This window comes from Phyllostomus hastatus, unplaced genomic scaffold (assembly GCF_019186645.2).
Source record: "Phyllostomus hastatus isolate PE091 unplaced genomic scaffold, TTU_PhHast_1.1 phas_scaffold_317, whole genome shotgun sequence".
NCBI classification, from domain to species: domain Eukaryota; kingdom Metazoa; phylum Chordata; class Mammalia; order Chiroptera; family Phyllostomidae; genus Phyllostomus; species Phyllostomus hastatus.
The window spans coordinates 3,009,639-3,023,557 of NW_025334023.1; the positions used below are offsets into that span (position 1 = coordinate 3,009,639).

Consider the following 13,919-nt stretch of genomic DNA (forward strand, 5'->3'; position numbering starts at 1 on the left):
TCGAACCCTCATCCTTTTTGGTGTACAGGATGGTGCTCCAACCAACTGAGCCACTCGGCCAGGGCAGCACTTTGGTCTTTTTGAGGTTGTGGCTAACTCATAGGACTTATTTTCATAAGGCACATTCAAAGGTACTGTGGTCTTTTAGTAGTCAGAATGCAGATTCAGTGTCCTCGAATTGCCCAAGAATTGTCTCCCAACAAAAATCACCTATGTATTTTAAAGGCAGGACCTAATGTTCTATATAAATTTCCCTCAGCATTTAGCTCAGGATTGTGTGTGTAGAAAGTGTTCTCTGAGCAGTTGATGAACAATTGATTTGAGGATAGTGGTGAGAAGGGGTGCTTTTTCTTAGAAATAATTAGTGTGCATGATCCCAGACTTCTTGGGGGTTGACTATAAACATCTTACTAATGGCAGGTAATGAATGGATTTGCATTTGGAAATATTTCTTTGCACTTGGAAATGCTACTGTTAGCTAGGGGAGAAGTAATTTTTTAAAAAATATTTTTATTTATTTTTAGAGAGGGGAAGGGGGAGAGAGAGAGAGAGAGAGAGAGAGAGAGAGAGAGAGAGAGAGAGAGAGAGAGAGGGAGAAACATCAATGTGTGGTTGCTGGGGGCTGTGGCCTGCAACCCAGGCATGTGCCCTGACTGGGAATTGAACCTGCGACACTTTGGTTCGCAGCCCGGGCTCAACCCACTGAGCTACGCCAGCCAGGGAGAAGTACTTTTTTTAAACCAATATTTTTTATTTAATGAGGATCTTCTTGTCATCCTTAAGATCAATGAATAATATCTTGTACCTGTTTGGTGGTTACAAAAATATACATAATGATCAGTTTTAATGATCATAGTGATCAGTTTGCCCTCTCAGCACTCTGAGAGGTGAGGAAAAATCTTTTCTCCCATGTTAACAGTGTGGAAACAGATGAAAAGACTTGTCCAAGGTAATCACATAGTATTCAGTAGGTTTGAGACTCTGATGCAAACTATCAGTTACTTTCTACCTTTTATATGGTAGGGTCTACACCGAGTGCTTCAAATTTGTCGTATCTAATTCTCAGTTTCGCTCTCTGTTGTAGGTATTATCACTGTTTTACAACTCAGGTACATATACTTGCCTATGGTCACACATAAATATTAGTGCTAAAACACAGCAGATCCTCTTGTTTTGTTTTGTTTTGTTTTGTTTTGTTTTGTTTTGTTTTGTTTTAGAGAGAAAGGAAAGGTGGGAGGAAGAGAGGGAGAGAAACATTGACTGGTTGCATCTTGTAAGTGCCCTGACCAGAAATCGCAGTCAGTTGCTGCAGTAACTGAGCCAACTGGTCAGGGCAGATTCTCTGATTTTTAATTCCAACTCATTTTTTCTTGGCAAAATTTTATACACCCAATTATATGAAATCATATAAACTCCCATAAGTTATATAGGCACACCACCGATAAGGGATATAACTAAACAGCCTATACTTGAGGAAGGACACAAAGAAACTCCAAACAGCAGTCAACTAGTTGCAATTTCTTGCAACTAGTAGGTAAATAAGACCTGGAGCCCTAATGCACAGCATAGTAATTATAGGCAATAATACTGTTGTTGCTAAGAAACTAGATCTTAATTGTTCCTACCACAAAAAAGAAATGATAATTACATCACATGAGAGAGGTGGTATTATCTAATGCTATGGTGGTAATCATATTGTAATGCATCAATGTATCAAATGAACACTTGTACATCTTAAACCTACATAATGCTGTATGTCAATTATATCTCAGTAAAGTAACTCAGTTTATTAAATAAAATGATGGAGAAAATGTTAATACAAATTAAACTTAACAATGACAAAGCAAAAACAAAAAGCATTTATAACTTCTAAAGCTTGGTATCCAGGGGCTGTTTATGACCCATTAAACCTTTTGGAGCATCTCTTCTGTAGCACAATATAAAAAGTGGTGTTTGAAATGACCCTGAGACATACATAAGAAGTCAGTTGCATCTATTCTGCTCTGTAAAAGAAGATAAAGATATACATTTAATGGGGGAGGGTCAGGCAAATCTAATACAAAATTGTTCAAATGCTGAAAAGAAAAGGAAAATATTTAGGCTTCAGTCCTTAAAGGAATAAACTTCAGTTGTTCAGGAGACAGTTGTCCTTTATGCATAAATCTCTTTTTTAACTGTGTTATTGAGAGATAACTTATCCAAAGTATATAGTTCATTGGTTTTTTTAAGTATAGTCACAAAATTATGCAACCATCACAACAGTTTAATTTTAGAACATTTTCATCACTTTAAAAATAATGTTTACACTATTATTAGTCACTTTTCATTTTTTCCTAACCTTCCCATCCCTAAGGAACTACTAATCTATTTTCTTTCTCTATAGATTTGCCTAATCTGGGCATTTAATATAAATGAAATTATATAATATGTGATCTTTTGTGACTAGCTTCTTTCACCTGAGCCTAACATTTTCAAAGTTCATCCATGTCATAGCATGTGTTAGTACTTCATTCCTATTTATGGCTGAATAATATTCCATTATACAGATAGACTACATTTTTTATCCATCAGTTAATGGACACTTGGGTTGTTCCCACATTTTGTTTATGAGTAATGTTGGTACAAACATTTGTGTACAAGTTTTTGTGTGGGCATGGGTTTTTTAGTTTGTTTGTTTTTGTGTTTTTTTTAAGATTTTATTTATTTTCAGAGAGGGGAGAGAGAGAGAGAGAGAGAGAGAGAGAGAGAGAGAGAGAGAGAGAGAGAGAGAGAGAGAGAGAGAGAGAGAAACATCAGTGTGTGGTTGCTGGGTCATGGCCTGCAACCCAGGTGTGTACCCTGACTGGGAATCGAACCTGCGACATTTTGGTTCGCAGCCCGCGCTCAGTCCACTGAGCTACGCCAGCCAGGGCATGGGCATGGGTTTTTATTTCTCCTGGCTATACACCTGTGAGTGGAACTGTTCGATGGTAATTCTATGTTTAATCATTTGCGGAACAGCCAGCCTATGTTATCCAAAGTTCTGGTACCATTTTACATTCCCACCAGCAGTGTATGAGGGATCCAGTTTTTCTACATCCTTGTCAGTACTTGCCATTGTCTTTGTTTTTTATTATAACCTTTCTTATGGTTTTGGTTTGCATTATCCTAATGACTGTTGAGGCTGAGCATCTTTTTGTGTGCTTATTGGTCATTTGTGTGTGTATCTTCTCTGGAGAAATATCTGTTCAGATCCTTTGCCCATTTTAAATATGGTTATTTGTTTTTTATTACTAAGTTGTAAGTGTGTTCATATATGTGATTTGCAAATATTTTCTCCCATGGGCTGTCTTTTCATATTCTTGATGGTATTCTTGGAAGTGCAAAAGTTAGATTTTGATGAAATCCCATTTATCTACTTTTTGTTTTGTTACTTGTGCTTCTGGTGTCTGTCATATCTAAGAAGGTTTTGCCTAGCTCAAACTCACAAAGATTTATGCCTATGTTTTCTTCTAAGAGTTTTCTAGTTTTAGTTCTTATATTTAGGCCTGTGCTCCATTTGGAGTTCATTTTTTGTATGGCATGAGTTTGGAGATGTAACTTCATTTTTTTGCATGTGAATATTCGGTTGTCCCAGCACCATTTGTTGAAAAGATTGTTCTTTCCCCATTGAGTGGTCTTGGTGTTCCTGTCCAAGATCATTTGACCATATATGTGAAAGTTTATTTCTGGGCTTTCTGGTTTATTCCATTGGTGCATTTGTCTGTCTGTATACCAGTACTATGCTGTTTTGATTACTTTTTTTTTATTTTTTTAAAAAGATTTTATTTATTTATTTTTAGAGAGGGAAGGGAGAGAGAGAGAGAAAGAGAAAGAGAGAGAAAGAGAAACATCAATGTGCGGTTGCTGGGGGCCATGGCCTGCAACCTAGGCATGTGCCCTGACTGGGAATTGAACCTATGATGTCTGGTTTGCAACCCGTTCTCAATCCACTGAGCTACGCCAGCCAGGGCATGATTACTTTTTAATATGTTTCAAAATCAGAGAGTGTGAGTCCTCCAATTTTTTTTCTTTTTCAAAATTTTTTTGGCTGGTCACGGTCCCTTGAGATTCCTTATGAATTTTAGGATAAATTTTTCTATTTTTTAAAAAAAACACCATTGGGATTTTGATAGGGTTGTGTTGAATCTGCAGGTTGCTTAGGATAATGTGGGCATCTTAACCATGCAGTGATCTTTAATATAATATATTGCTGTCTCATGTTTACTTCTTGATTTTTATATTGTGGTTGACTTAGTGTCCCAATTATTTATTTCAGTTATAGTAGTTCAAATTTTTAATGATGCAGAAAAGTATAGAGATTTTTTTTTGTTCAGAGTGCATTTGATGAGTATATATATACTCTTGCAACTTCTACTTTATACTGAGATTTAACAGATAATTGACATTTTGTCTTATTTGTGTCAACTTTCCTTTTTTAAATTACTGTGCAGGGACATTATATTATTATATTAAATCAAAATATAAGGAAAAATTCTCTATCAACAAATCAACATATTTTCAGTATTTCCTTCCAGTTCCTTCCCAAAGTATACCACATTTTTCCAGTGGTAATCCTAACTTAGATGACATGTTGTACTCTGCTTCTTTTACTTAATATTATAAGATAAACATTATTTCATACTGTAACATGTTTTTTGTAATGTGATGGTGTGTTCTTTTTGCCAAATGGATATAAAAGAAGCTCAGTCTTGGCTCTACCATTTACTAATTTTGTAATCTTAAGAAAATGTCTAAGTTCACTGAAGCTAATAGAAGTAAAGGCAAACCTCTAATTATCTAAACATGGAAATAACAACAATATAAAGGCTGTTATAAGGATTAAATGTATATTAAAATGTCTGGGACATAGTAGGCCCTTAGTAAGTACTAGTTTCCTTCCCTTTCCTTTTCCCAGGGACCTAGTTTTTATTCTGTTCCTCCAGGGATTGCCCTCAGAGACTCAGAACTTGCTCTTATTCCTCCAGACCAAGAAAGACCATCCATACACTTGGAGAATTGAACTGGCAAAAACAGAAAAATATTGGGATGGCTGGTTCCGAGGCTTATCCAATCTGTTTCTTAGTTGTCCTATTCCTAAATTGCTGCTCTTGGCTGGTAAGTGTGTACGTGTGTCTGTGTATTAGTCAGTTAGGGCTGCCATGGCAAAATGGCATAGACTGGGTGGCTCAAACAACAAATTTATTTTCTCACAGTTCTGGAGGCAGAAAGTCTGAGATCAGGGTACCAGCGTGGTCGTGTTCTGGTGAGAGCTTTCTTACTGGCTTGCAGACAACTGCCTTCTCGCTGTGTCCTTATGTGGCCGAGAGGGAGCAAGAGCAAACTCTCTGGTGTTTATTCTTATAAGGTTACTAATCCTGTCAGACGAGGGTCTCACCTTTATGACCCTATTTAACCCAATTGCTTCTTCATTTAACCTTAATTCCATCTTGATTTTGGGGGGACACAATTTCAGTCCATAGCAGTGTAGGTATATTGCCATCTGAATATGTTCTTGTTATATATAACTACCCACCAAATGGGTAGTGACTTCCAAGGTGAAGTACCATCCTCACTCATTTGTGCCCTTTCTCTTCCCCACACCAGATCCCTAAACCTAATGAAGCATAAGCATCCACCTGGGATGGCCTGATTCTGGCCTGGCCTCTGTACCTGGTCAAGCCCAAGTCCTTCTCCTAGAGTGGTGTAAGGATATTCTGAGTATAATGGAAATTTTAAAAAGTAAAACCCTGTTTTCAGATACCAGTTTAAATGAGCAAAGTGATTGCCTGGCAAGCTTCCTGTGGTGAGAATATACCCTCAGGGAGTTAGGATTGTCATTAACATGAATTGAGAATGACTTCATGTTTGCAACTTTGTCACAATTTTTACTTCATACTTGAATAGTAAAACCTACTTCACATGGCCTTTCCTAATAAGCTACTTATGGATTCTCTTTTTTTTTTTCCTAGGTGTTGATAGATTGGATAAAGATCTGACTATTGGCCAAATGCAAGGTAAGTCATCAAGAAATTTATATCCCTAGGTCAGTGATTTTCAATGTTTTTCATCTCATGGCACACATAAACTAATTACTGAAATTCTGCGGCACACCAAAAAAAATTGTTGATGATCTGACAAAAAAATAGGTAGAATTTTGATTCATTCACACTGGATGGCTATTGTGTTGGCTGTTGTCATTTTTTTAAATTTGACAATCTAAGGGAAAAGAGGTCAATACCCCTGACTAAATAGTCAGGTATTGCATGTTTTTAAAAGTCTTGCAGCACACCACTTGAAAATTGCTGCCCTAGGTCATCCTCTGAGAGAAAGGAAAGGGTCAGAGTCGTGTGAAAATTAATATTCTGAGATGGTGAGATGCAGCGGAAAGAGCTTGAGCTTTAGAGTTAGATCCAAATTTGGCATCTGCCTCTGCTCCTGACCCGCTATGATTATGGACAAGTATTTCCCTTTCCTGAGCTTTGACTTTTTTCCCCCTTCTAAAAATGAGAATTACACCACCACTTATGTCTCAGAGTTGTAAGGGCTAAAATTAGGCAACATAAGTGTAAACTATATTTAGAAGACAGCATGGTAAGGTGGTTGGTAAAAGCAAGTGTTTTGAGCTTTGGAGAACTGGATTTGAGTATTGCTTCTTTCCTACTAATTTTTTGACACTGGGCTAGCTCTTGACCTGCTTAGCTTTAGTTTTCTCATTCGGTAAAATGAGAAAATTGATGGTAGCCTCACAGGCGTCATGAGGTTAATGAGTAGGAAAGTGACATGTTGTGCTCAGGTCCAGGTGTGTTGGCCAGATGTCAGTGGCGGTGTCGGAACCTATTTTGTAGAGGCTCTTGTTTTCGTGTGGATGAAGGTGAGGCAAAGGTGAAGTCAGTAGACACTAGCACCTTTTGGGTGATGGGAAGAAGAGGTGTGAACCCCAAGGCCAATGTTTCAGGCTTAAATGGATTGTGTTCTTGACCTTCCTTTTCTACTTACTGTCCCTGGGCAATCTCATGGCTTCTGTTTATACCCTGATAACTCCCAAAGCTACACACTAACTCAAACCTCTTCTCTTCTGAGCTCCAGATCTGGCCCATGTACCAAACCTGTTGATCATCTCACTTTGCCATTTCATGGGCCCCTCAGACTGTTCTCTTAGCTGTCCTCAAGCTCTCCAAAAAAATGGGGGGGGTATATTCCCTCACAGTAGTAGTTCAGAGGCTCCTGAATAATTTATAAACTCTGGTCCCCGGCCCTCATACCTGTTCCTTCCTCCAAATACATAGTGTTCTGAAGCCTGGAGAAGGACCATGGACTAAGACTATGATTTTTATGGTACTGATGTTGGTAATTCTGAGCTTAAACACCTTTGCTTGAATTCAATTCAAGAAAGCCTTTTCTAAGCAGTCTTTCTGGGCAAGGCCTGTGCTTGATGCTGGGCAGACAGAAGAATCAAACATGGCCCCTGCCTGATATTATCTGAAAGCAGTTGATCTGGACTGGCCCAGCATATGGAAGCAGTATGGACCACCAGCCTTGGAATCAGACAGTTCTGTGTTTGAATCCCTGTTACTGCTTTTGTGGCCTGAGTGAATTGCTAATTTCTTTAATGCAGAGTTTTTTCACCTATAAAATGAAGATAATGATTTATCTCAATACATCTGTGTGAGGTTTAAATGAAAAAATGTGGGAGAAGTAAGAGCAACAGGTGATAATGTCACTCTGTCCAGGAAGCAGTCATGATTCCTCACTGTTTCTCTAGTAAGGGTTATGCCAAGACCATCTTCTCTTTCAAAGTACCGCGTAAGTATAGAGACTGAATGGCTGGAATGAGGAACAGTTCATAAAGCAATGGGAAAAGGCTAAATCGGCATAGATTTCTAACCTCAGCTTTCCCAGCATAGTGTTAAGCTAGCTGAGTTAGTTATAGAATCCTGGAAACCCAGCACTCATTTATGGTACAGTTTGGGTAAAAGAATTAGGTTCTCTAAAATTAAGGTTCCTCTTCTGTAACATAAAAGGGGAGGGTTTAGAAATCTGCCCACCTCAGAATAATTGTGAGGATTGCCCATGATCATGTTATTTTATGTGTACTGGACACAGTGTTAGTATGTGTGAGTTCTCCTTGATTCCAGATACCCATTCTTTCAAAGAGGAACAAGAAATGCATCCCTAGTATTATTAATCCCAGGGTGGTTGGAATTCTAGATTCCTTCAGGCCATTTGCTCAATTATTCACTCATCTAGGACTTACTAAGTATCAGTACTTGTTCAATTTCTTGCTCTGTGTTGGACTTTATTAGGGATATAGAGTAAGTAATGATACTAGCCCCTGGCCTTACAGAAATGACACACTGCTAGGGAGACAAGCACCAGTGGCATATCAAATATAAGCTTACAGAGCAAGAAGGGTACCCACTGCTCTGTTTGGATTCAAATGACGTCACAGTGGTACATTAAGAGATTCTTGGGAGAGGAGGACAGACTGGAGTACCTGGGGCAGCTTCCTGCAAGAGGAGGACCATTAGCTGGGCCTTACTGAGTGGAATGGTCTTAATTGCTCTATTAATTAAGCTGCCTTGGGCAAATCACTTTACTAATCATGGCCTCGGTCAGTTTTATCATCTCAGAAAAGAATTTCAGTGTTTGTCCTGCTTAGTTTCTTTTAAAAATTTTTTTACTGTTGTTGAATTACGTACTTGTCTCCATTTTTCCTCAAGTGCTCTTACCTGCCCATCCCCCTCTCCCACACTCAGTCCTCCCCCCACCCCCTGTTGTCCTTGTCCATGGGTCCTTTATATACATGTCCTCTGACTTGACCCTTTTCCTTATTTCTACCATTATCCCCTCCCCGGTCCCCTCTGGTCACTGTCAGTTTGTTCTTTATTCCATGTCTTCATTCTGTTTCGCTTGCTTATTTGTTTTGTTGATTAGGTTCCACTTATAGGTGAAATCACATGGTATTTGTCTTTCACCCCCTGGCTTATTCCGCTTTAGCATAACGCTCTCCAGTTCCATGCATGCTGTTGCAAAGGGTAGGAGCTTCTATTTTTCTTTCTGCTGCATAGAATTCCATTGTGTAAATGTACCACAGGTTTTTGATCCACTCATTTACTGATGGGCGCTTAGGCTGTTTCTAGTACTTGACTATTGTAAATAATGCTGCTATGTTCTGCTTAGTTTTATAGGGTAGGTTTGAGAATCAACTTAAAACATGAATAGAAGAGTATTTTGAAAGAGTTTTAAATCACTGTGTATGTGGGGTAAGAATGTAGTGACCAGGAGGGCTTTCAGAGCTTACTCCCTTATTTTGTAAATGAGGCTCTGAGAGGCTGCTGTCTCTTCCTTTAGGAGTTCTGGGTCCCATATCTTTTCATCTGCTTAAGGATCTTACTTTATTAGTCACCACTGACCTCTGAGTACCCTTAGTAGCTATCACATTAGCAGCGAGCTTACCGTGTTCCACAAGACAGTGTGAAGAAGTGCTTACTACAGTGTCTGGCACATAGTTAAATACTCTAATGGGAACTTGTCATAATTTCAAAATCCATAACATAGCTTACAAAACCCTTAATGGTATGGTCCTTGCTTATCTTTTCAGCCTCATTATTAACTCTTATAAGTACCATGCCAAACTTTTTATTTCTTGGAACAAATGCCATTTCATCTTCTTCTCTTTGTGTAGGCTGTTTTCTTCCATGTGGGAAGCCTCCCTGGATCCCTGTTTGGTTGTGAAGCCCCCTTTCTTATATTCTTCCAGTTCCACATGTGCAGTTTAATGATAGGAACTACATGTTGCATTAAAATGTTAGTTCTTGTGTTTCGTTCCCCCTCCGGACTGCAGCAAGTCCCCTGAAAGCAGGAACTGTTTCTTCCTATATGTCTGGCCTCATGTGAATGCACATTAAGTAGTTGCAGAAGGAACAGTGAAGGGAAAATTATTTGTCCAAGATACAAGTATTACCATCCTCCTTAAAGGCTTGGTAACTGGGTCTAGTACTGGGGGAGACAGGGAGGGAGACACCCTGGGATCCTGGAGCGTCCTGTGAGGCTGCAGCGGTAGAGAGCTGTTTTAGTCCCTGAGGTTGCCTGGGTTTGTTTCCTTTCCAGGGAAGTTCCAGATGCAGGTGCTACCTCAGTGTGGCCACGCAGTCCATGAGGATGCTCCGGATAAGGTGAGCCTGGTGCTTGGTGGCTGTGAGAGTTGTGAGGACTTCTGTGAGAACAACCTTGGGTTTCACAGAAGATAGAACATGTCTTTGAGTCAGTCTGTGCTGCCTGCAGCTATTATCTTGCCCACACAGATGCAGCTCCACCAGCTCCCCACACCCTCCCCTGACAGCTGGCTCTGGTCTTGTCTTTCTGTGTATGGGCCGAGGAGGTACTGATGCCCTGCTGTTTCACTCTTGGGCCTTATGGTTAAGATCTTAAGCTCTATTTTTCCATTATCCCCAAAAGCTGTATAGAAAAAGGAATAATTGGTATAGAAATGGCTCCCTGAATTATATTAGCAGTTAGGAATTAATAAGATGCACTCCCTCTATAGGAAAAAGGTACTTTGAAACTCTCAAGGGGATAAATAAGCCTTCACATCATTTCTTTTGACTTCTCTGGACCCATTCCTGGCAAGGATAGGGAGGAATCTCCTAGCCACAGCGGGACCCGGGTCCTTTTGATCTCAAGCTCCCCAGACCTGTAGGACTATAAGTTCACTGCAGAGCCTAACCTTCCAACAGAAGCCCCCAGGACCTCCAAGAATGAGGCCCATTGCTAACCTCCATATGGCTTGGAACATCTCTCTGTTTTTTAGGTAGCTGAAGCTGTTGCCACTTTCCTGATCCGGCACAGGTTTGCGGAGCCCATCGGTGGATTCCAGTGGTAAGGAAGTACAAAGGCTTAAGGAGCCCAGTAGTGTTGGCCAACCCCAACAGAAAGATATTTGTTGTAAATCTCTTCCTTAACCCTGTCTGGTTGGGTCACCATGTCTTTATTCTTCCTCCTCACACAGAGCCCCAACATGTGTGTTTCTGCAGTGCCTTCGTTGTGTGTTTGTGTTCTCTGGGCCAGTGGGTTGTTGCTAGCTGAGGTTAAACTCTGCCTTGTCCCTCACCCCCCTCACCACGATGTGCACATCTTATTGAGGTGGCCCTTTTCTGAGCAGGCTGGAATGGGAATCAGTGCTTTCCCTGGCTTTGGAGGAGTTCTGTGTGCCTTCTCCTGCCCTGCTCCCAAGGAAGGTGGGGCAGGTCATGGAGGCTGTGCAGCGATCCAGAACAGGGTTTCCAGCCTCAGCACTGCGGACATTGGGACTGGTAATCCTTGGTATTGAGGGCTGTCCTGTGCTTTGCAGGATGTCTAACATCCTTGGGCTCCGTGTACTAAAAGCCGGTAGCACCCCACACACTGATAGTTGTGACAAGCAAAAATGTCTCCAGATTTACAAAATCTCAAGGAAGGCAAAAATACTCCCAGTTGAGAATCACTGGTCTGGAAGGAAAAAGGATGCCTTCATCTTAGGATGCCCTGCAACTGATCAGGGAGAAACAGTTGGGCTCCTTGTTGAGGAGGAGGCAGAGAAGCATGGTGACCCAAACCACACGGTCCTGGCCCCACTTCAGCCAGCTCTTAGCCTTCGTGAGCGGTCCTCAGAGAGCCCACAGCCTGATGCAGAGTCACGCCTGTAAGCTGGAAAGCCTCTTATCTGGTTTTGGTGAGGGTCCCTGTTCCCCACCCTTAGAAAGTTTGAAGAAGAAATGTTAAAAAGAAATGGCTTCTGCATTAGAGAACTGGGCCCAAGAGGTGAGGGTGACAGGGCAGGGGAGGCATGGGAAATGATGACAGCAGCCTGTCAAAGTGAGCCACCCCTCAGGCAGCTGACCGTTGATGGGTCCCAGGAGTTGACTGTAAAGACTTATTTTCTTTTAATAAGTAGAGTTTGGGGCCCTGGACCATTTGGAGCTTGGTCAAAACAGCAGTGCGCTAGGAGCAGACCCTGTGTATAGCCCTGGCTGGGTCTGTGGGAGGTGGGATAGATCTGCAAGGGTCTTGGTGGTCATTAGGAAGGGCTTCCTGAAGGAGGCAGGGTACATTTGTTTTCCCTTCTCTTTCCATTCTTCACAGTGTGTTTCCTGGCTGTTAGTGACCTGCTATTCTCCCCTTTCTCAACATCGAGCTCTGTTGTAAATACATCGCACCAGAGGCCACTGTGATGCCGCTGTCTCTTCTTCACCATTCTGCCCGACCATGTGACACCGGCTTCCTGTAGACGGGCATCCCAGATGTATAAACCCTTTCGTGTATTTCTGCCAAAAGCATTGTTTTCCAGGGCCTTTGACCACCATCAGCCTCCCTAGTCCAAGGCTCCCCAGATCCTATCCCTTCCCTGTTCAGGGGTCTGCCTGTTCATCCTGCCTTACCTAGGGTAAAGCCTCCATCTGAACTGCCACGCTGGGCCCCCTGTTCCTGGCACTAGGCAATGCACCTGGGTCCAAATGTCTCCTCAGGCTCAGGGACCTCATTTCCTTGAGATTGTTCTTGGCATGGTCCTGCCCTACCTCAGGGGATGGGCCATGCACAGGGTTGTCTTTATTTTCCCCTTTCAAATAAAATACCAGTCAGGTACCTTTTTATCACAGTCTTATTCTTTTAGACTTGGAAGACCCATGGAGTCCAGGATCCAATTCTTAGGTATAAGGAGGGGTGATGGATAGCATCACAAGAAACCAGCCTGAAAATCAGGTCCAGCCAGTTCAAGCACATGGCCTCCCACCTGGGGAGAGCCCACTGTCCCACTCCCACATGTCTGGGCACCTGCCCTGGGCTGAGGCCAGGTTGTTCCAGGGGCCTTTTGAGCCCTCACCTGTCACAGAGCAACCCAGGTTAAGTACAGCCCATGCACAAAGCCACAGGCCAAAGCCTGTGCAGTTTTTAAGAGTCAAATTTAACCGTTTTCATAATTAGTCCCTGGAGGTGTGCAGAGTGCCCGCTTACCTCTTCCAGACCCACACAGCTTGTCTTTGGCATTTGTGGTTTCCATGTCACTGTTCATAGCAACTGTACAGCCCAGCATCCCCACTCTTTGCCCTCTCCCAGCTGCCTCATCACAGCACTGCGGCTCCCCCTGCTGCCCAGCCATGCCATTTCCAAGAGCAGGGAGGGGCAGTCTCCTGCAGCCCATCTCTTCCGTGTCTGTCTGAGCTGATGCGTAGCCCCTCCACCTTTCCACCCAGCAACTTCCTACTCCTGTCCTGCTGCACGGTCCAGAGTCTGGGACCTACTTTGTTTCTTTGTTATTTATGACCTTGTTAAAGAAAATAAATATCTCCCAACCTTTACCTATGTAGTCTTTATGAAGTTGACCTTATTTCTGGTGGTCTGTGGGCAGGGGGATAGCTCATTGGATTTAGCTACCACAGAGCTCCAGAAAGCCCTTTCCTGCAGCCCATCAGCATTATATGCTCTGCCTGCTCCCCAGATTTAGAATGCCACTGGGATGGACAGGGCCAGCCTGTACAACAGCCAGGGAAACCTGGGTTCCAGTGCTGGCTCTTCAAATTATTTGCTCTGTCAACTTGGGCTCAGAACAGGACAGTCTGTGCACTGTTCACATGACCTCAGCCACTCGTGGCTTCATATCTGCCAACACCCAAACTTTGTCCATAACCCAGATCATCTCCTGAGCTGTAGACACTTAGGTCCATCCTCCTCCTCCTATCTCTCCCAAATGACCAAAAGCCAATCATTTGACCATTTTTCTAAAACTGAAATCATCTTCCCCCTAAAACTAACTTGTTCTTCCTCCCATGTTTCTTAGCTCAGTAATTGGGAGGTAGCACCATCTGTCCAGTTGTCCAAACCAGACAGCCAGAGCTCTCCAGACAGCTCTCTCTCCTACTCAT

General features: G+C 42.1%; 1 protein-coding gene across 1 annotated transcript in view; it reads left to right on the top strand.

The window, feature by feature from the left end:
* The window catches only part of PPME1 (protein phosphatase methylesterase 1), a 66,766-nt gene extending 53,407 nt beyond the window's left edge, over positions 1 to 13,359 (top strand). Inside the window, exons 10-14 of the mRNA XM_045818282.1 lie at positions 5,007 to 5,136; positions 5,991 to 6,035; positions 10,132 to 10,196; positions 10,832 to 10,899; positions 12,142 to 13,359. Of these exons, the coding sequence (XP_045674238.1) occupies positions 5,007 to 5,136; positions 5,991 to 6,035; positions 10,132 to 10,196; positions 10,832 to 10,899; positions 12,142 to 12,160 (327 nt within the window). The 3' untranslated portion in view covers positions 12,161 to 13,359. The remainder of the gene's footprint in view (positions 1 to 5,006; positions 5,137 to 5,990; positions 6,036 to 10,131; positions 10,197 to 10,831; positions 10,900 to 12,141) is intronic.
* Positions 13,360 to 13,919: the final 560 nt, after the last annotated feature.